Raw genomic sequence first — 22,270 nt, 5'->3', positions numbered from 1 at the left:
TTCAATACTAACTGCTGATTACAGACTATTTACAAGAACATTTAGTACCTTGGTCCACGATTCCACAGACCCTGTAAACAACCTTAATTCTACAAATAAGGAGAAAGTACTGCAGAGGAAAGGAGACCCAATTCTTATGCAATAAGAAATTATTAACTTTTGTTATGAAGAAAAATGCCTAAAGAGGCATACACGAGACAAAATCACTCTTAACGTGGGTATTAAATTAGGGAACCTTTACTTCAAATATCAAACAGTGCATCAATATACAAATTAGATCTTCAACCTAAAATGACTAATATTCCTCAAAAAACAAGTCCATATCCTAAATTCTTTGAGTTTTTAAGTGCTCAAATTACCAAATTTGACTATACTAAGTGATAACCATCTGCTTTAACCCTAAATCCTTCTGAAATAATACCACTATCTATTCTAGATAATCATTTGACCCTGTTTTGTTTGCTTATACGGCTTTGGTGTAGTGTTTATAATTTAAATTAAAAAGAAAAAGGTGTGGTTAGAAATGTTCAAGATTATTTCATAATGTTCAAATAGTTTTGAAGATTTATCACTAGAGATGTGTGTACTTAATGCTTTCAATTCAAATCTGCTGTCATCTAAAGCCAGATACTGATCAAACTTTTTTTGAGAAATGGCTGTCCTTGAACACCTGCAGCAGTTTCCTCCTCAAATTGTACCTTTAAGTATTATTAAAACACATAATAGAATAGTTGATAGGTTCCCTGACAAAACGAATGGACTCGCAGGTGCAAGCAATTTTTTTACAATGCTGATCTTTGAACTGTGGATTAATCGTGTTAATCGTATTATTTTTCTGTTTATCTGTTCAGTTACAGTACTAATTTTGCATCAAGTCCTTTACTGGTTTTGGTTCATTCAGTGTTACAGTACAAGACATTTATTGTCTGAAAATATTGTAGGGCATTCGCCTGGCACTGTGGCCGAAGAGCGCCCGGCTGGGGTACACAGTGAGGAGCAGGACGGGAGTAGTATTTGCCAGGGCGGGGACAAGGAAGGCCACTGTCTAGTGCAGCTGACCCATTGCAAAATGGGTGTACAGAGTGGAGAGATCGCCCGGATTTGTGTAAATAGTTAACCTGTTTCGCACCCCTTTTATACTTGTACCCAATTGCCACCCTATCCCTGTGTAACTGTCCCTAAATAGACCCCAGTGTGTTGTGCTCTCTCTCTGCTCACACGTGGGTGCGGTGGTTGTGCCTGCTGTGCCGAAAAATAAAAGCGCGGTTTTTCATTCAACACAAGAAGAGTAGTGTCTGAATCACTGTGTCCGTCTTCGCCAATTCCGAAAATACTACAATATTGTTCAACATACAGTAACTGTTGCCAATTAATTTTTTTATTTTTCTCACAGGCTTGAGTTATGTTTACATGTATATGATATTTAAGTGTTATTGGTTTATATTTTAATCACTATTAATTATCCATCATAAATTCAAATAATAATATTTTGCATCTTTAGTTACATGAAGGTACAGTAACAATAATATGAATCCTCAACCTTATCAAATTGCCTTCGGTGACAGTTCATTGTGCCATAACTAGATCTTTAAGACAAGCTGGTCCAGGACAACAGCACACATGTATACAGCTGTGAGGTTACAGTGTTAGAAATAGAAGACCAAATACAAACCAAAAACCTTACCTCCACTTGAGCTACTTTCATTTCTTCATGAAATCTCAAATCTTAGCAGAGCAGCTCAGCTCTTAGTCTTTTCCAGACTCTTCACAAAGCTCGGTTCTAGTCTCACACTTTCAAAACTTCCTTTCACAAATTACACATACAAAAAAAAATCAAAATCAGTCTCTGAAAGGGTTGTAGCTCTCTTAGAATTACTAGGTGTGTAGTCAGTTATGCTTCCTGCATTTTGGGGGCACTATCCATGAAATCTGACATAATAATCGGTACTGAAATTTAAATAAATATGCCATTTGACAGCTCCCAGTAGTAGTGCAGCCATTGGTACAGTACTTTCACAACAAACTATATCAGAAATGTAGACCAAACGGCCTGCAGAAGGGGGACCAGTAGTCATACTACATGTCCCTGTGGTACACTAAATACATCATGACAATCAGATCATTTATCTCTTGGCTGCACTGCTTTTTATCCACTTGCTTAGAGACTCAAAGAAATGTTTACATCCATGTTGACTATCTCCCATGATTATGTTATTACTTATATTATGATGTTATGAAGATGGCTATCTCCCATTCTAACTTTCCATAACCTGCCACGTAATATAGGGCAATTTTATTGGATGACATGAAATTGATTAGATCTCTTACCCTTTTTCCAGTCCATGTGTGCTACCCCTGTCTAGAGCACCTTTTCAAAACGTAGTGCTAATGGCCTATGAATAACATCTCTTGTTTCCTTAAGTACAATATGGAGAAAACCACTAGTATCTGCACCAGTTCTGCCCCTTCTATGCTAATACTATTTAATTCAGAAATCTACCCTTCTAGAACCTGACATATTTTGCAGGTTTCCTGCTCGGTAAAAACCTTTAGTACATCAGCTGTATATTTTCCAAGTTTAGCATTATTATTCTAAATACTTTACAGGTACATGTACTGTTCTTTTGCTATTGCAATACTGGAAGAAGCTTTTAATATTACCTTCTGTAGTGGTTTGATGGGTTTACTGAGACAATTCTTAATTGTAGCAGTAATCACGAGGTTGTTCGTTGGGGCTTTTAGAAAATCAATCGTCAGAACAACTAACAACGCACACACACGGGTTCAATACACGAGATACATTTATTAATATAAACTGTGCACCAAACATATACTAGTCTGCCTGGATACGAGCGGCAGACCTTACTGTGAGGGTTATCAATATACAAGGTATATAATCTCGAAGAGATGCAAACACAAAGAGATACACAACAGAGAATATATGTCAATATATATCGTTCGGTTACCAAATCGCTAATCAGTGTTATTACCCACTGTTACTCTAAACTCGGAAGTAAATACATTACTCATGAATTAAATTGATAAGAACTTGAGTGGAGGTACAATTGAATTCTCGAGACGCAATGTAGAACATGGGGTTTACTTATCCACTGTGTATGGATTTGGAATTCCCGGCACGAACACCAAACCAGCTGACAGGCTCTGTTGCAGCGGTTGTCCAATGGGCGTTGTGTCGGCATCCTCTGGCTACCGGCCAACCAGTCGAGGTGCAGCTCGGAGTAGGACGGGCGGAGGAATCTGACTGCGGTGCGCAGGGCAGTCATTGCTCCGAGGGGATCTACCAGCAGTCCGGCTGGCTAGTAGAAAGTCTCTATGCACAGAGTGTGACAGCGAGTCCTCACAAGTCACTCTTTTGCCTGGGAAGAAGCTGGTTTGTCCCGGTCCAGCGCTGCTTCTGAATAAGCTATTCAGGTTGTCGACGAGGGTCCAACTGTAGGCTGCCGTTGATCAAGCGGAGCATTCACGTTGGTAGAATTCTGAGTACGTACGTGATCCTCTGCCTCGCGCTTAGAACAAAGTCCAAGTCCCTTTGCAGACAACAGCAGTTGTCACATGATTGTCTCTGAGGATGCGCGAAAATGGCCAAGGAGAGCTCAGAACTGAGCTTGCGCTCCCTTTTTGATCAAGACCCAGATGTGTGGTGGTTGGTTGAGAGTTTGGCGGGCATTGGAGACCCACGTGGTATTATAATAATAATAATAATAATAAACTTTATTTTATATAGCGCCTTTAAAGGTGGCTTCTCAAAGCGCTTTACAGGATGACAATAACAATAAATAAGAAGACTACAACAATAAATAAGAAAATTTCACAAGACAGGACACAATTATAATTACAACAATACACCAATAACAATAGAGGAGACCGTGGAAGATGGTATTAAGAAGAGCAGAGGGGTGAAGAATGGAAGCAGTTAAGTAAAGGCTTTTCTGAAAAGGAGGGTTTTGAGTCTGGATTTGAAGGAGTTTAGAGAAGGTGACTCTCTAATATCCTTGGGCAAGGAGTTCCAGAGCTTGGGGGCATAGCAGGAGAAGGCCCTGTCGCCCATACAATGTAGACGGGCTTGGGGGACAGTAAGGAGGGCAGAATTTGAAGAGCGGAGGTTGCGAGGTGGGGAGTAGGGCGATAAAAGTTCAGACAGGTATTGAGGTGCCAAGCCATGTAAAGCCTTGTAGGTGAGCATGAGGATTTTAAAGTCTACGCGGAATTTGACCGGAAGCCAGTGCAAGGACTCCAGGATAGGAGTAATGTGAACACTTGCACTAGATCTGGTCAGGATTCTGGCTGCTGAATTTTGGACATACTGCAGCTTGTTCAGAGTAGATTTAGATACCCCAGGGAGCAGAGCATTGCAGTAGTCAATTCGAGAGAATACAAATATGTTGATCAGCTTTTCAGCCACAGTTAATGATAGCATAGGGCGTAGTCTTGCGATATTTCTAAGGTGAAAAAAAGATGTTTTGACAGTATGCTGTACATGTGGGTCGAATGTTAAGCCAGAATCGAATATAACCCCAAGGTTTTTCAATTTTGATTGGAGCTCAAGTACAGAGCCATCTACAGACAGGGTTACAGGACTGGCTTTACGAAGTTGATGGGGGGTACCAATAAGCATGACCTCAGTCTTGTCACAGTTAAGATGAAGGAAGTTTTGAGTCATCCAAATTTTTATGTCAGAGATGCAATTAGATAGAATAGAGACAGCCACATCAGTGTCGGGTTTGGTATGGATGTATATTTGAGTATCGTCAGCGTAAAAATGAAAGCTGAGGCCATGTGATCTTAAAAGCTGACCAAGTGGGAACATGTAAATGCTGAAGAGCAAGGGGCCCAGTATTGAGCCCTGAGGGACACCAGACTTGACAAGACCAATTTCAGACCTGTACCCATTGAGAGAGACAAAGTGACAGCGATCAGTGAGGTAAGACTTAAACCATTTGAGGGCAGTGTCAGAGACTCCAAACACAGTCTCGAGACGAGAAAGCAAGATGTTATGGTCAACAGTGTCAAAGGCAGCACTGAGATCAAGAAGGATGAGTATGGAAAGAGAACCAGAATCAGAAGCTATTAGGAGATCGTTGGTGACTTTGACTAGGGCGGTTTCTGTGCTATGAAGTTGACGGAAGCCAGATTGGAGGGGTTCGAAAAGGTTGTTTGTCATGAGGTGGTTATGTAACTGAAGTGTGACAGCACGTTCTAGAATTTTAGAGAGAAAGGGTAAGTTGGAGATGGGGCGAAAGTTGTTAAGATTGTCGAGAGCCATGTTAGGCTTCTTTGGCACTGGGGTAATAGCAGCAGTTTTGAGGACCGTTGGTACAATGCCGGTGCTCAAGGATTCATGTATTATATTGAGGACAATGGGACAGAGAGAAGAGAAACAGGACTGGAATAAAGTGGTGGGAATGGGATCTAAAATAGATGTGGTGGGTTTCATGCGCGTAACTAGTTTGTTTAGGGATGCTGAGTCAAGAAGAGAGAAGCTGGAGAGACGGGAACCAGAGAAGTTGGATGAGGAGGGAGGAGGTGTGGAAATTATATCCGTAGTGGAGAGAATGTGATGCCGGATGTTGTCAATCTTAGAACTAAAGAAATCTAAGAATGTGTTGCAAAGTTGTGATGAGGCAGGTAATGTGGTGGGGCAGTTTGGCTTGAGCAGTCTGTTGATGGTGGAGAAAAGATGTCTGGGATTGTTTTGGTGATTTTCAATGATGTGAGAGAAGTAGGTGGATCTAGCAGACTCTATAGTAACCTTATAATCAGATAAGTAATCTCTCCAGGCCTGATAATGTACATTTAGGCCGGAAAGACGCCACCTACGCTCAAGTTTGCGAGAGGCTGCCTTCATGAAACGCAGATGGTCATTGTACCAGGGGGCAGGGCGAGAGAAGGAGATGGTTCGAGTTTTTAAAGGAGCAAAGGTGTCGAGGGTAGATAAAAGAGCATTGTCAAGTAACTGTATTTTGTCCTCTAGAGGGTCAGAGGAAGAGAAACAGGATAAGGAGGACAGAACAGAATTTGCAAACCTTGGGTGATCAATTGATCGCCAGTTGTGGAAATTTACAGAGCGTGAGGGGGAAGTGTTAGAAACAGGTAATTCCAGATTGAAGAGAATGGCTAAGTGGTCAGAGAGGCCTAGATCAAGGGGGGAGCAGTGGGAGACAAAGGAGTCATTTGCAATAATTAGATCTAAGGTGTGTCCTTTGTTATGTGTAGGGGTACAAACAAACTGAGCAAGGTCAAAGCATCCCAAAAGAGAAAGGAAGTCTTTAGCCAGACTGGAAGAGGTTGAATCAATGTGTATATTAAAGTCCCCTAGAATAAGGATCCTTTTAAATGTAAGGGATAAGAATGAGAGAAAATCAGCAAACTCACCTAAGAAGACTCCACTGGGTTTGGGTGGTCTGTAAACTGTGGCAATAATAGTAGATTGGGGGATAGAAACATTTAAAACAAGACACTCAAAAGAAGAGGGAGGAGGTATAGCTATAGGACTTAGACTGTAAAAAAGGTTGTAAATAACAATGATGCCCCCGCCTCTGCCTGAAAGACGCGGAAGGTCAAAGAAACCATATCCAGGAGGAACTAGTTGGTTGAACAGGAGTCCATCGTTTTGTTTGTGCCATGTTTCGGTTAAGCACAGAAGGTCCAGTTGTTTTTCTTTGATAATGTCACATAAAAGAAGAGCCTTGCTGTTAACGGAGCGGGTGTTGAGTAGCGCTGATCTGGCCAGTCTCGGGGATGCAGGGGGAAGCGGAGTGCGGTCCAGGTGCGGTAGTGAGAGGAGATTTTTTAGATCGGCGCCGGTACGTGATGGACTTACAGACGTGCGGCGGAAGGCAGGGATAGAGACTCCGCAGGCAGACGAACGTAGAGAACGGCGTCCTGTGCTGCGATGGATGTAGCGAGTCGGTCGTAAAATCCCAGTAGAACGGCAGTAATCGAATGTGTCTTTGACCAGGAAGTAGCTTTGTTTTAGTTGAAGAAGTTTCAGTGCAGTGTACCTCAGAGACATGATTGATGAAACGAGACGGGAAGGAAATCCAGAGAAGGCGGTAGCAAGTGGGAAAGTCTTCAGTTGAGTAAGTTCACAATGCAGTGGAAGTCGCACCCGTGAACTTGTAACGTGAAGCGGATGAAAATAGATAAACTAGAAATCAGTGCAATCGAGGAGAAAAAGGGGAAAAAAAAAACATAAATAAGTAGATAGAAATGAAAAACTGGTGAGAGGAGCGGCAGCCAAATGCGCCAGCGTTCCCTCTCGACCGGAACCGGAAACTAACCATTTATTATTACCACGCCCTGCCAGTCCCTGATTGGTTGGTCAAGGTGAGATATAAGTCACTTACTCTTGACACTTAGGAATGCAGTCCAGATGTCCATTCGGCACTCCCTAGACTGATAGGCGCCAATGGATGACCATTGATCATGATAGCCAGGCTTAGCTAATTGCATCCCCGTCTGGGAGCTTGTTTCTTATCAAAAGAAAACATCTTAAATCAGCCTGCATGAATTCTTTCTCTGTGGCTGCACCACAGAGATGGAGAGTGAGATGGGGCCCCCTTTAGGACATACCAACGCTTAATTCTGTCTTATTAACAAGCATTGCCGCTACACTTCATTGAACATATTAATCGAAACATATTTTTTTGTGCACATTTTCCTTCTCCTCCTCACACCTGAAGAAGGCTCCACAGCAGTAACATTTTTTTTCTTTTCTATTATTTACCTTGCAGCATAGAATAAACCTTTATTTGTTCCTTTGCAGCCTATGCATGCTGACACAGCTCCCTCCTTGAACAGCTTGACAATTAAACTATTATTGCAAATGCATATGATAAGATGTAGGGCATGAAAGTAATCTGAATATATACATATATGCTACTGAGTAATTGATCCAAAGATCTCATCCAGCCATTTTTGAACGAATCCAGGGCTTCAACAACATGAATGGGCAGCGTGTTTCACAACAACCCTTTCGGTAAAAAAGTCTCCTGATCTTGGTTTTAAAGGCACTTCCACATAAATGTTGTGTAAAGAAGTGGTCACAATTTTATTCATCTTCCTTTAATTTTTATTTGAGTTCATGCTGGTTTCTGGAAGAACTCATTGTCTTCAGGGGAGTTTTAATTCCTGTGTGGTTGAAATATTTCTAAAGCTAGAAAAAGAATTAGGAAGTATTAGAACTATTAAAGTTTTAAGTGCAATTATCGCTGCCTAATAACACTTGTCTCCACGGATGACATTGTTATAGCGCGCAGTGAGGCTAGGTTGAATTTTCCTCCTACTGGAGTGCGAATTTTGACACACTTAGCTTAATTGACAGATTTGTTTCCACAGGTGAAAAAGGACTCTTTTGAATTGAACATTTCAGAGGATCAGCAGTCTGGGAATATCAGTAATATCAGAGAAATGTATTTGTTTCCTGTGCTTTTACAGTACATCAGCAGCCAGTCTATAGTCTTTACAGATGCAGCCATTCAAAGTGAGCGGTACAGACACCGCGGTACAGATACCGCAGGTATGATGACACGGGGTACCGCGGTGCGTGATTGGTTGACCGACAGGGGCACTCGTGGTCCATTGGTCTGTCGTAGAAAGACTTACTGTAAACGTCTTTACTGTGCCCGTTGTAGATATTGAATTTTACCACTGAAGGGAAATCTTAGTAGCTGAGCATAAAAAGAATAGGAGCATACTGTAACGCGTGTGAAGGCCATAAACGATATTAATTTTGGAACGTAAACATACAGTATATAGCTGGTCTTGGTACTTTAAAGAAAAAAATACACACCGGTATTCCATTTCTCCCTAAACATTGTAAGCTTCGAAGTCTTTAACTAACGTGATACCGGAGTCAACAAGTATACTTTTAGAATTTGATTAAAAGGGAATATAATATGGAATCGTGTATCTAAAGAATTTAATAACGGTATGATTATATCCGTGTACTGCAGCAGGGCTGTGTAGGGCTGTTTCGCCTGTCTGATCATGCGAGCTGTCTTGTAGCCTACTGGTCTAGGTGTGTGACTACCAGCTGGCAGGTTGTGTGTTCGAATCCAGCTGGTGCTGGACTTTTCATTTTTATTTATTTATTTTTTAATTGCGTAACATAAACATATTACCGTATGCAAACTGTACTGTATACAGTATGTATATGTATATTTAATGTCTTAACTGTGCCTGTTTAATTGAATTAAAAAAAATTATTTAACACGAACATTAAGCTGTTTACATCTTCCGACTGAGAACAGTCACCCGTTGCTACCCAACGCAGAATGGTGATTGGCTGACACCATCTGACACCCCTCTGATTGGAGAAAAAAGACGTGCTGGTTTGCTATACATACTGTACCAGGAAGAGGATTTCTTTCTATTCAAAACGTGTATTTTAAAAGTTTAAGAAGTAAAAACCTTACAGCGTACACAAATTTCTAAACTGATCAGGATCGTTATCTTTGTCTTATGCATAATAATGTTCACCGCTCTGTCCAGCAAATTAATAATAAACTTTATTTTATATAGCGTTTTAAACGAATAAGTAATTAGATTGCTCATAAACCTAATCACTTGCTTTTTCTTTTTTATTTAGGCTCAGATTTCAACTATAGATCGTATTATTAATAACCATAATAACAACCAACCAACAAAAACAACCATATAAACATAATGGTGGACCATTATGGCTGGACCTTCCAGTTTTATTTATTTTTTAATCGCGTAACATAAACATATTACCGTATGCAAACTGTACTGTATACAATATGTATATGTATATTTAATGTCTTAACTCTGCCCGTTTAAGTATTGAATATTCATATCTAATTTTACCACTGAAGGGAAATCTTAACATAAACATACAGTATATGGCTGGTCTCGGTACTTTAAAGAAAAAAATACACACCGGTATTCCATTTCTCCCTAAACATTGTAAGCTTCGAAGTCTTTAACTAACGTGATACCGGAGTCAACAAGCATACTTTTAGAATTTGATTAAAAGGGAATATAATATGGAATCGCGTATCTCAAGAAATTAATAACGATATAATTATATTCACGTTGCAAAAGAACTGCAACGGACATAAAAACTCCCTTGCATGGTTTCATTACGACCAGAATCGGTCTTGAGATATTTTTAACTTGATTTACAGTATTTGAGAGGTATGTCTTAACACGGATACTACAGTGCTTAAGTACTGCTAACGTATATGTTTCTAGGTTTATATTATGCATTTTATACGGTCAAATTACTTTTGAGCAACTAATAAGAAGCGCGAAACGGTATGCGTTTTACTTTCGTTTTGTGCTGGGACCCGTGGATTGATTAGAGATATCAAGTACATACAAGTCATTTTTTAAATGTTGTAGTTCGTCTTGAAAAAATGTTACGAGTACATCATCTATCAACAATTACACAGGTTCTGTTTCCATATTGCAGATTTTGGTTACGTAATATTATTTTCTAGATTTCACATTGTGAATATGATGGGATGTCTGATGGGATGTTTCTAAAAATCCATCCTCTGTAAAACGTCTTCTCTAGTTGTTCTGCATATGTATTTGCTAATGAAGCTGTGTGTTCTGAGCCTGGATCTCTACATTTCTGTATGAACCAGCTTAGAGGGCTAAAGACAGCTTGTGTTTAAATTGAGTGTAAGGTAATTTATGCTTCTAAAGTCATGGTCAGTATTATTGTACTGTGCTGTACTGTGTCACATTATTTTATAGCGTTTTTATTGCATTATTAAATACGGTGTTACTGTAGTTTACTGAGTCCCATGTCACATGGTCTGTGATTGAAACCTGTAAAACCGGTTTAATTCGTCACAGCCAGCACTCTTCAGGTGTGAGGGTCTTCTGCTCAGAATGAAACGCTAAAATGTTTGTGTATATTCTAATGGTAGTGGGGGCGGGGTGTGTGGGAACAGGTTTGGTTGAAATCGCATTGGAGATCTATGTTCTTCACACCTGAAACATTTTTTCTGAAAGAATTTTCTTCGCAGTTTAACCGATCTTGTTACAGCATGTTACAGTTTACTATTATTAACCATATTAATTTTAAGTGCTTAATGTAAAATCTTGTAAAAATATATTTTCATTGTTCAAATATACATTAAGTCTGACTATCATATAATAAGTTAAATACAAAACTAAAGAAAAAATAGGGTTAAATATAATTCAAAATGTTTTGCTAACAATGTTAACTGTTTATGAATAATAAAATGTATTAACTAAGGAGTAGGATGGCACAGTTGTTAGTATGTTTTTTGTTTTGTTTCTTTTTCATAAATACAACAGTAGTACCTGATGTCTCAGTGGCTTTCAAAATTAAATTATGCATGCAAACCTGTGAACTAGAAAGATAACTAAGATATCCATCCATTATATTCCATAATATCCATGAAATATATGGCGCTGAAATACAGTATGTGTGACGCATAAAAGACACCAAGGGATTGGGTGAGCTCCCATCACAAAAAAAAAAACTGCATACCTGCAGTACAGCGACCATAGTACAGTATGGAGACCAAGGCATTTTACGGGAAGAGACGTGGTGCTTCTGCCGCCCCAGCTTCCAAAGAGCGAAGGGTAAGCAAATACAGCAGACTTCATCTGAAATACGCGATTACAGCGCATATTACAAGGTATTATTGCCGTTTTGAATTTTAAATTCAATTATAATTATTTCTTCGTAGCCTATTCTTCAAGAAAACACCGCACGGGCGAAACGATCTACCACCAGGACAGTAAAAAAGAAAGCGGTAAGACGGAAAAAAAGAAAAGTTTATTTTGACTTCTGTTCCGCGACTGATGAATACTACTGTGTGACTTTATTTCTTACATGAATTATGTTATTTTGCCACAGGCCGTGGGTCTCTGCTCTCGGCCACTGGCCAGGGTGCCAACCTGTAGAAGCAGCACCTGTATGGAGACATTTCGGCAGCAGCGGGAGCATTACGATGCATTACTGGGGAGGATTGGGAGGCTAGAGTTCCAGCAGTCAAACAGTTGAGCAGCTGTCTCCCGAAAAGTGCCTCTCCCCGCCGCGCAGGCTGCAATGCCTGGCGGAAGCTCTGCCCCCCGCAGAGCACACACCGCCTCAGGACACTCCATCCCGGCCTCTCAGTTCACCACCGCGCAGGAATCTGTTGATGCTGTCCCCGCCGGCTATCTCCCCCCAGGAAGCACAGCGGAATTCATAGATGCCAGTGGGACGAATAATTCTCCCAGATGTCCAACTGCTACCCATCACCCAGGAGATGGAGGGGGGGTTTTACTTGCAGTGCATCGGCATAGACGGGAAAGCAAGAGCCGACCGCTACGCCGCCCTCGTGTTTCGAAATCTTGTGACTTTTGAAATTTACTGGGGGTGGACCACGTCTGTAAATTTCGATGGGTCCAGAGGCAAAAGTGCCTTGCCTTGCAATCTCCGGGAAACCATTAGTACGATGGTGAATCGGAGATTCTCAACCCTTGCTGCGTACGACTGGAAAAGAATTCGTGATCGGATCAACGAAATGCTTCGTAGGAGGAGGCGGTCTTTTCCTCTTGTCTAACAGTCTGTCCACAAACAAAACATTCCTGTTAGACAAGAGGAATTGAAAAAAAACAATTTTGTCAATGAAAACCGGTGTGTGTGTCTCTCCCTGCTGGATGTCCCTCTCACAAACTGCTGAATGAATAAAATGATTTTATTGAAAACGAGTTTGCGATTGTCTGGTCTTTAAATTCTTGAGATACGTGATTCCATATTATATTCTCTTTCAATCAAATTCTAAAAGTATGCTTGTTGACTCCGGTATCGCGTTAGTTAAAGACTTCGATGCTTAAAATGTTTAGGGAGAAATGGAATACTGGTGTGTATGTTTTCTTTAAAGTACCGAGACCAGCCATATACTGTATGTTTAAGTTCCAAAATTAATATCGTTTATGGGCTTCACACGCGTTGCAGTATGCTCAGGCACTAAGTAAAAGGAGATGCTTCGTATTGCTTGACTAATTTTAAAAACTAAGTTATAAATGCAGACGCTCCCTCGACTTGGACCGGCAGGAGTTGGTGTGGCAGGGGGAGCGACTGCACCTGGTGGAGGCCGAGGGACACGGGCTTGCCGGAGCCGGGGGAACAAGAGGCAGTGGCGGCGGCGGCGGCGCCAGTCGCCAGGGCAAACCAGGCCTGCGAGCCGGGGAGCGAGCGTGCCGGAACCTGCCCCTGAGTCGGCCGGGGGGCCAGACAAGGCGGCGGCGGGGGCCGAGCGTTGCGTGGAAGCGAGGCATGCCGTTGAGGATCTCTTCCAGCGGAGCTGCGAGGGCCTCGATCAGGACCAGCGGCAGCGGCTCCAGGAGTTACTCGCCCAGAACGAAGACCTCTTTGCGGCGAGAGATGAGGACTGCACCCGCACTGCCCTGGTCCAACACGAGATCAACACCGGCGACGCTCGGCCCATCCGCATCCCACCGGGACGCATGGTTCACGCCAAACGGACCGCCGCCGAGGAAAAGATCCGGGAGATGGCCGCAGCGGGGGTGATTGAGCCCTCCGCGAGCCCGTGGTCGGCGCCAGCCGTACTGGTAAAAAAAAAAGACGGCTCGTGGAGGTTCTGCGTCAACTACCACAAGCTGAACGAGGTCACCCGGAAAGATTCCTACCCCCTGCCGAGGATAGATGACGCCCTGGACTACATCACTGGGTCGACCTGGTTCAGCTCCCTGGACCTCCGCTGCGGCTACTGGCAGGTACCGCTTGCTCCCGATGCTCGCCCGAAGACGGCCTTTTCCATCGGCCAGGGCCTCTGGCAGTTTACTGTCATGCCTTTTGGCCTGTGCAATGCCCCGGCGACGTTCGAGAGGCTGATGGAGAGGGTGCTGGCATCGGTCCCGCGGAACCAGTGTGTGTTGTATCTGGACGATCTGCTGGTTCATGCACGGAGGTACCAGGCCTTGACGAACCTCCAGGCGGTGCTGGCCTGCATCCGCCGTGCTGGCCTGAGGCTCAACCCCCGCAAGTGCGAGCTCCTGCGGCGGGAGGTGACCTTCCTGGAACATGTTGTTGGACCGCGAGGGGTGGCTACGGACCCAGGTAAGGTCACCGCAGTGAGGGGCTGGCCGACTCCACGCACCGTCGCGGAGCTCCGCAGCTTTCTGGGGTTGGCCTCGTACTATCGGAGGTTCATCCAGTCCGTCCAAGGACGGGGTGTTGCGCCGGGGGTGGCGGGTACCCTCCAGTGGCGAGGTACGGTGGCAGCTGGTGGTGCCTCGGTCGCTCCGCGGGTCGGTGCTCCGAGCGGTGCACGGCCAGCCGGGTGTGGGGCACTTCGGCGGTAAAAAAACCCTGCAGCGTCTCCGAGGCCATTTTTATTGGGGTCTTTGCCACCGGGACGTGGAGCGGTACTGCCGAACGTGTGCGGTGTGCGTGGCGCAGAAGGGTCCCCCCGAGCGCTCTCGGGCCCCCCTCCAACAACACCAGGTGGGGGCTCCTATGGAGCGGGTGGGAGTGGACGTTTTGGGCCCGTTTCCGCGCACCGAGGCCGGGAACCGCTACGTCTTGGTGGCCATGGATTACTTTCTGAAGTGGCCGGAGGCCTACGCCCTCCCGGACCAGAGTGCCCCCACGGTGGCCGATGCACTGCTGGAGGGGATGTTTGCCAGGCTGGGGGTGCCGGAGGAGTTACACAGTGACCAGGGACGTAACTTCGAGTCCCAGGTCTTCGCCAGAGTGTGCCAGCGCCTGGGGATTACTAAGACGCGGACCACACCGCTGCATCCCCAGAGCGACGGGTTGGTAGAGCGGTTTAATCGGACGCTCGCCACCCAGCTGGCCACCCTGGTGTCCTGGCACCAACGGGACTGGGACCACCACCTCCCCCTTGCGCTCTGGGCGTACAGGACCGCGGTCCAGGAATCCACCGGGTGCACCCCGGCCTCGCTCATACTGGGCCGGGAAATGCGAACACCGGTGGACCTGGTCTTCGGCCCGCCGCCCGGAGACGGGTCGGCACCACCGGCTGGACCGGACTACGAGGGGGACCTGCGGCAGCGGATGCAGCGGGGGCACAGCTTTGCACGGACCCACCTGACACAGGCGGGGGTCCGGCAGAAGCGGTACTACGACCTGCGCTGCAGGGGGCCTGCCTTCCAGCCCGGGGACTCGGTTTGGGTGTACAACCCGCGCCGCCGCAAAGGCCTCAGCCCTAAGCTGGCGCCGTCGTGGGAGGGGCCCGCTGAGGTACTCGGGGTGGTGGGCGAGGTCTGCTACCGTGTCCGGTTGCGAACACGGGGGAGAGTGGTGGTCCTGCACCGAGACCGCCTGGCCCCCTACCGGGCCCGGGAGGAGGAGCCGTGTGGGGAGGCTCTAGAGGAGCAGCCGGGGCCGGAGCCGACCGATAGTGGGGCGTCCGTGGATCGCCAGCCGTCACCGCAGCGCAGCGGCCGCTCACGCAGGGTTCCGCAGCAGTTGGCCGAATACGAGTACAGCCTGAGGGTGGTGTTCGACGTCGGCGAGACGCAAGACGCTTCAGGTGGGGGCAGTGTAACGCCCTCGCCTGGTGGTGAGGAGGAAGCGCCCCTAGGCGCTCGTAGTACTGCTGGGCATGCTGGGAGTGGTAGCCGGGAAGAGTCTGAGGGTCAGCACGATGACCAGCGGCTGACCCTACCTGTGTAAATAATGTCCTAGTAATTCTAGTGCTCTGTGTAGTCCTGTAAAAGTATAGTGTGTTGTTAGGTAATTACCACCCTAAATATGTGTACGTGTTCCGTCAGTCTCCTCATGTGTGTGTAGATCCTGTGTTTGGTTTTGGTGTGGTTGTTAAATAAAGTCAGTGCTTGGTTAATCGCGTCTCCACTGTTCTTTAGTTCTGAAAAAGAACCTGCAAACGCTACATTATGTTGCTCTGTACAAATTACAAATCAGTCCGCGCTTTTCAAACAAGTGTTTATTACTTTGTATTATTATTATTATAGGTGTAAATTATTAAAAGGCAAACCGTGTGTTATATTTTGGGGTCTCTAGGCTCCGCTGGCAGAGCCAGACTGTTTGGGACGTGTGACCACACAAGTTTGATACCGTGAAGGCTTTGAGTTAGAATGGCGACATTCAAATTAAACTTTAAATCGGACATCGCCTTTTTGTCTGGATTTTCTAATTAAAACCTAATTATAAATATATCTACATAAAAAACAAGTCCGTACAGGGACGAATACTGTAGCTTCCCTGCTGCAGCTTTTAATGACGTCTTTACTTAACTTGTACACGCTGGATACGTCAGATAAGGCAACTGCTTTGCAGATCTGACGTTATAATAGACAACATTTTGGTTATACAGTGGTTTATGCTCAAGTCCGTATTATACAAAATAAAGTCTAAACGCTCACGAACACGACGGAATTGTTTTCTCAAAATAGATTAATTGATTAATGGATTAATGGAACGAGATCAGGGTTCAAAATGGAGAGAAAGAAACCGGGATCTGGAGCTGTGAGTGTACTATCCATACATTTAAATATTTGAACTCTTAGGTCGTGAATCGTAAAAACAAAATCAGCATTAGTTTAGCTTTAAAATGTAAGGTTTAGTAAAACAGTAAAAACATACACCTCGTAGTAATATTTCTAATACTGTTTTAAAAGCTCTAGAAGGTAAAATAAATGGAACGTGATTTTAAAATTCCAGCTATGTGTTCTATTTCTGAAATCGTGGGTTAATAATTTATTGTTAACCCTCTCTGTATTTTATGGGAATATACGTACTGTACTTTTCTTTTGTTGTCTTAAAATGTCTTGGGTGAGAATATGCCTTCCCAATCTAAAACTCTAAACAGACTTAGAGAATCAACTCGTTTGTGCAGAAGAAAAAAAAAGAATGTTATGAACTGATTTAGCCCTCTAAACACCCTAGGGTAACTCTTCTTACCTATCTATAAAAAGATACTGTATGTCAGGAACCGTGACCCTTAAATGCAGGGACTGCTTTTAAAAGTTAGTTTTGTAGCTGATTATGCCACCTAGCAATTCTAAAGACCTTTTCCCCCAGCAACAAGTTCTTTTTATCTTCCAGAACCACCAGTGCATCCACAGACCAGAAGACATCCTACATAATTTCCATTTTTATTACAGTACTTTGCAATTCCAGTATCTATTATAGCCTAATCCACAGAACACATATTACAACTTATCCACCAGAGGTACTTACTTACTCACAGAACATATTGCAGACCAGCTCAAGAGCCCCATTTGACCCCAGTTACCAAAACCAGAGTTCCAAAGGAAAAGTCCAGCTGCAAATATTCTCCCAAACCCAGCCCCAGTTGGAGACCTGGTGTGCCTGCTTCTGTCATAGCAAAGAAACTCTGTGTAGTCTTAGGGATCCTCCTCAGTTCTGGCTGAGTCTGGTTTATAATATGCCCCCCCGTTTGTATTTGAGTCAATTTTTTGAGTAGAGAGGGGAGGAAGACAATTCTAAAGCCTTCCTCCCTTGCTCACTGTAGAGAGTCCCTGGTGTCCGAACCCTCTCCTGGGTGCTGTGGTACAAATTGGTTATTCCTGTTTCTTCGGTTTCTGTGTGCTCTGTCACTGGGGTTATTAAAGCCCCCCTACCTTTCTTGGGGGGGGGTTGATAGTTTTGGGTGTAAGCAGAGCTAACGTCTTGGGGCTCATTGATCAAATGGCTATACTGTATACAGATGGCCAGGTGTAAGATTGCTCTAGAACATTCTAGATGTTCTAGAATTGTTATGTTCTAGATCCACCTCCTCAGTCTGAGGCTCAGCTAGGCCAGTTTTGACATTCCATGTGTCTTCTCTGAACTGTGTGGTAATTAACAATGTTTGCACAAGCATCTTTGATCAGTAGGAAGCCCCAGAACAAAGAAAGACACATATTACTACCCTCATTGAACTCACTGGTCATTCTATGCAAACTTCAAGTCAACATTGTCCTTGATACCTGCTGTTGCCCCCACACCCATTTTATTTCTCTCTGTGACAGATGAAATCATTCCTGCCATCAGCTCTGCTTGTTTTTTATGGCGTTTTGCCTGTGGTTCTGTGAGGTACGATAGCTATGTTCTGTGTTTCAGGGCTGCTACACCATGCTGTATGCACTGCAGGGAGAGCAGCAGCTGTTGGAGAGACCCATCGGCACTAAACTGCCGTTACTCCCAGGGTCTAAACCTCAATTTTGCAGGACTGCTCTTTCGGAGAAAGTAAGTGTAACCTAAAATGAAAAGCATGAATACATTTATTCTTATTTAATTCCAAACATTTAAATTGTAAAAAATGACATGTTTATTCATGGTTTTCTTTCTTTTTAGGGGTAAACCAACATGTAAAATTTTATAATATGAAATGATACCTGGGACACATTAACACATTTCTGTGTGTGTTAGTATAATGTGGTTGCTGTAATGATTAAACTGTAAGCAAACTGTCCTCCCTTGGCATCTTTGTGCATATAACATCAGGAGTAAGGTTATATATTTTTCTAGACGCCATATATTGATGACATTATTGAAATTCAGCTGTACTGTATGCCTTAAAGCTTATTGTGCTTACTGTCTTTTTGCAATGTAGTCATTTTTAGTTGGCTACAATGACTGAGAAATTGGAATTTAATGTTCAAGAATGTCGGAAAAATGATAACAGTGATTCTGGAGTAGTCTTCCAAGAAACTGGCGACAGCCTTCGGAGGGGGGAGAAAAAAAACATTCTCATTTTTATGTTCAGAAACATAGGGGGATACATATCTGTGTTTACCTGTACATATCATGTTTTAATAAAATACATACCTTCTATTTCAGCTGCACCAGCCATCTCCTGACTTCACTCTGACTGATCCCCACGGTTTCCTTTTGGATTCGAAGTACAACAGCCTCCATGACCCCCACCTGCGCACCTATTACCATCGCAAGGGCATGCAGGAGTCTCTGCAGAACAGAGGCTTAATCAATGAGCAGAAGAAAGTAAGGCTGTTTAGAGTTTGTGCAAAGAATGAGGCTTTTTTGGTATGGTGAAGGAGTGAGGTATTTTAAAAAAAAATAGACCAGGTTCTAGCTCATTTAGCTGTAATAGTTTCCAGTAGTGTGATTTAACTCATGTCTGCACTACAGCATAGATGTATTCGGTGGGCAGGCCTATGGTTGTAATCAAAGCATGTAATAGTAGATGTAATCAAAGCAGGCCTATGGTTTGTGCTAAAGTCCTTATGCTCAATAAATATTCAAACACAGAGACTTGACTGTGCTCTAGATTTGTAAAATAAAAATAAAAACATTTTCTTTAACCTCCTAGACAGTACTTGAAACATGTTTTGTCTGTTTTCAGGTCCTCTGCTCTTTGAAAGAATACAATCAATATCATAACTACCTAAGCAATGTGAAGTTGCAGTATGACAAACATTATGTGACTAAACAGGTAAGTGTGATATTTTTAAACAACCGTCTATCTGATTCTGACTCTTCATCATAGACTTCTGCCTTTATCCAGCCCTCAATCAGTAACGTTTCTGGATGAAGGCTTCCATAAGATCTCTCCATTATGCACCTTTGAATATACTGCTGTCATCATGTCATCATGACTGTGTTTGTATTCTTAGAATCAATTTCAGTTTTTTCTTTCAGTTTCTTCTATAATTGCTATAAAGTTCATTTCTGTTTTAGTGTTTTGACGCTGATGATGTTGTTGCTTATGTTTGTCACTGCTCTAGCCTATTTTAGGTTCTTCTTGTTAGTTCAACCATACTGTACATTTTGTCATGCTACTTTGTGTTGTTTATAGCTCATATTGTCCTTTCTGCATGCAGGATATGGGTTTGATATCATAAGAATAGTTGAGGAAGCTCTTTAGCCTGTTTGGTAATTACTTGCTAATTGGTCTGTGAGTCTCATCCAGCTGTTTCTTGAAAGAAGTCAGCGTTCAACAAGCAGACTTGTCTGTGAGGATTTTGAATATTTGAAACAGGTCTCCTTGTAGTCTTCTCTGTTCAAGATAACAGAGTTAAAAAAAGAGAGTTTTTTTATTCATTGAGGCTGGGCAATATATCTGGATGTTTTTCTTTGTGGTAAACCACTAATTGTACCACCCCAATCGGAGCATTCACTGCTTATCTGTACTGCTCTGTAGACTTTAATCCATTTTCAGTGCAAACAAACGTATTTTTCCAAACACATGTTAATACAGGCAGCTTTTGTGTGTAGTCCAAAACAGAATTTATAGTCTTCTTTGCAAGACAAGGCTGAAAAACGACTTGAACTTCCATCCATCCCTTTCCATCCACGTCATCTAATCTAACCGCCTCATCTAAGGGCTGCAGGGAGCCGGGGCCTATCCCAGAAAGCAACGGGCTTAAGGCGATATACACCCTTGACCAGAATTTAGTCCATTGCAAGGCACACACAGACACAAATTCACACTAGAACCAATTTCCCTAGAAACCTTTTTTTCTACCAGTATAGTATGGCTTTGGACTGTTGGAGAAAACCAGAGCAAACCGTGAAAAACCCATGTGAATATGGGGAGACCATACAAACTCCACACAGATAACACCTCAGGCCCAGAATAGAGCCCCTGGCCCCAGTGTTGCGAGATAACAAGGTTAACCACTGTATCGAAGATGTACATCTTAAATTGAAATGTTTAGATCAACAAACTACAGTAGCTCAGCCTTCACTCTTATACATATACTGTACAAACACATTCTATCGGTGTGAGTTCAAATTAAAAATCTAAAAAGTCAGTGTTGGTTTTGAAGTGCACACTCAGCTATAATAGTGCTTAGGAGAACTTTGCAATGAAGGGAGTGTGACACTCTAGTAAAAGGCTGTGCTGGCTTTCAGAAAACAATAGTGAAGAAGTTCTTGGAGCTCCAGGAGCAGAACGAGATTCCCAGGGATATCAGCTTCACCGATGTGAGGGAATGGCTCTTGGAGGAAGGATCCAAGAATATTTCAGACCAGTTTATGGCTAACAGAGACAGGTAATAACATACGGAAGCTCCTCACTCTTTAACAGCAAGTTCCTGCCTTTTGGATTCCTGATTTGTTGTATTTGTATCACATTTTTTTTTGTTTCGCTGTAAATATGTGTAAATATTTTACTGTTATGTTTAAACATTAGATGTCAAGAATACAACTGTAAGTAAAGGTGTGCCTTAAGTTAATTAATTGTGCAAGCAAGTGGAAGTCTTGACTGAGTCAAAGTTTTCCAAAAGATAAACATTTGCTCTACGGAAATACCACATTCACAAATTCCTCTGCTGCTGTCTGACATTTTGACCTTGCCTTGTGGATTAAGCTTTCTTTTCTGTTGTTGTTTATGAAGGCACCAGGCAGGAGCTACGAAAACAGAGGAGATATGCAGTGGTGAAATACAGTGTATGAAAGGTCTGCAGTACAGCAGACAGGATGAGGTATGAGAATACAGTTTGATTTATTTTGACCCAGGGCTGCTCCTGGTCATTACCTGGATGAGAGATCTTTAATAGCTGGTTTCCTTCTGCATGTTAAACTGATTAGAGACATTTATATCCACTCTGGCAAGTGACCTTGTGACACCTCTGTAAATACAGCATGATTGGGGAGCAAGCAAAAGATAACAGGATCTCTAGCATAACTGTTTTAAAAGATGTTGTCTTTCTGACAAGTAATTAAGCATTTATGTTGCAAAATGCGAATTAAAAAAATTCTCTCACCTTATACTATATACGCCTCTTCCAGCCGAACAGATTTCTGCAGAGTGGATACCCTTAGTGAATCATGTTACTGTATCGTCACACTTAGACTTCAGACACTTTTTATATGCTTTTATGAATCTTACATTCCACACTGTAGCTTAACTCACTTTTAAAACACATAGTTTATTCACCCCTTTCATTGATTTATCAGCTTTCAAATCACCAGCATTATCAATACATAGTATTTAGCCTCATCGGTTTTCTACATCAGCTTAATCATGTTTCTTTTTTTTTCACATTCTCACTGTACATTGCTGTATGGTATGTTATTTTCCCAGTTATTTTGTCTTTGGGCTTCCCAGACCACATTCAGCTGCTGAATGCTCCTAATATGCTGAAAAATGCCCAAAGGCCTCAATTGCTAGATTGTAAAAAGGGGAGAGATTCAGCTCCACATGATCTAACAGAATCCTCAATAATTAATGTACCACCTATAAGCAGGTGACATATAAATATAAATGTCTAGTAGCGTAGCTGTTTTGTGCTCAACACAATCTAGCTTTCTGCTGTTTGTCATCTGCTTTGCCTTTTC

The 22,270-nt window shown here is 43.0% G+C and overlaps 1 protein-coding gene across 1 annotated transcript in view; it reads left to right on the top strand.

Moving 5' to 3' along the window:
• Positions 1-20,986, top strand: part of LOC102682815 (G-protein coupled receptor 20-like) — a 76,154-nt gene extending 55,168 nt beyond the window's left edge. Inside the window, exons 2-6 of the mRNA XM_069180144.1 lie at positions 13,045-13,273; positions 13,438-13,557; positions 18,089-18,214; positions 18,872-18,970; positions 20,843-20,986. Coding sequence (XP_069036245.1) covers positions 13,045-13,273; positions 13,438-13,557; positions 18,089-18,214; positions 18,872-18,970; positions 20,843-20,986 — 718 coding nt within the window. The remainder of the gene's footprint in view (positions 1-13,044; positions 13,274-13,437; positions 13,558-18,088; positions 18,215-18,871; positions 18,971-20,842) is intronic.
• Positions 20,987-22,270: the final 1,284 nt, after the last annotated feature.

Source organism: Lepisosteus oculatus, chromosome 18, assembly GCF_040954835.1.
Source record: "Lepisosteus oculatus isolate fLepOcu1 chromosome 18, fLepOcu1.hap2, whole genome shotgun sequence".
In the NCBI taxonomy this organism is placed as follows: Eukaryota; Metazoa; Chordata; class Actinopteri; order Semionotiformes; family Lepisosteidae; genus Lepisosteus; species Lepisosteus oculatus.
This window is presented reverse-complemented; position numbering and strand designations above follow the sequence as displayed.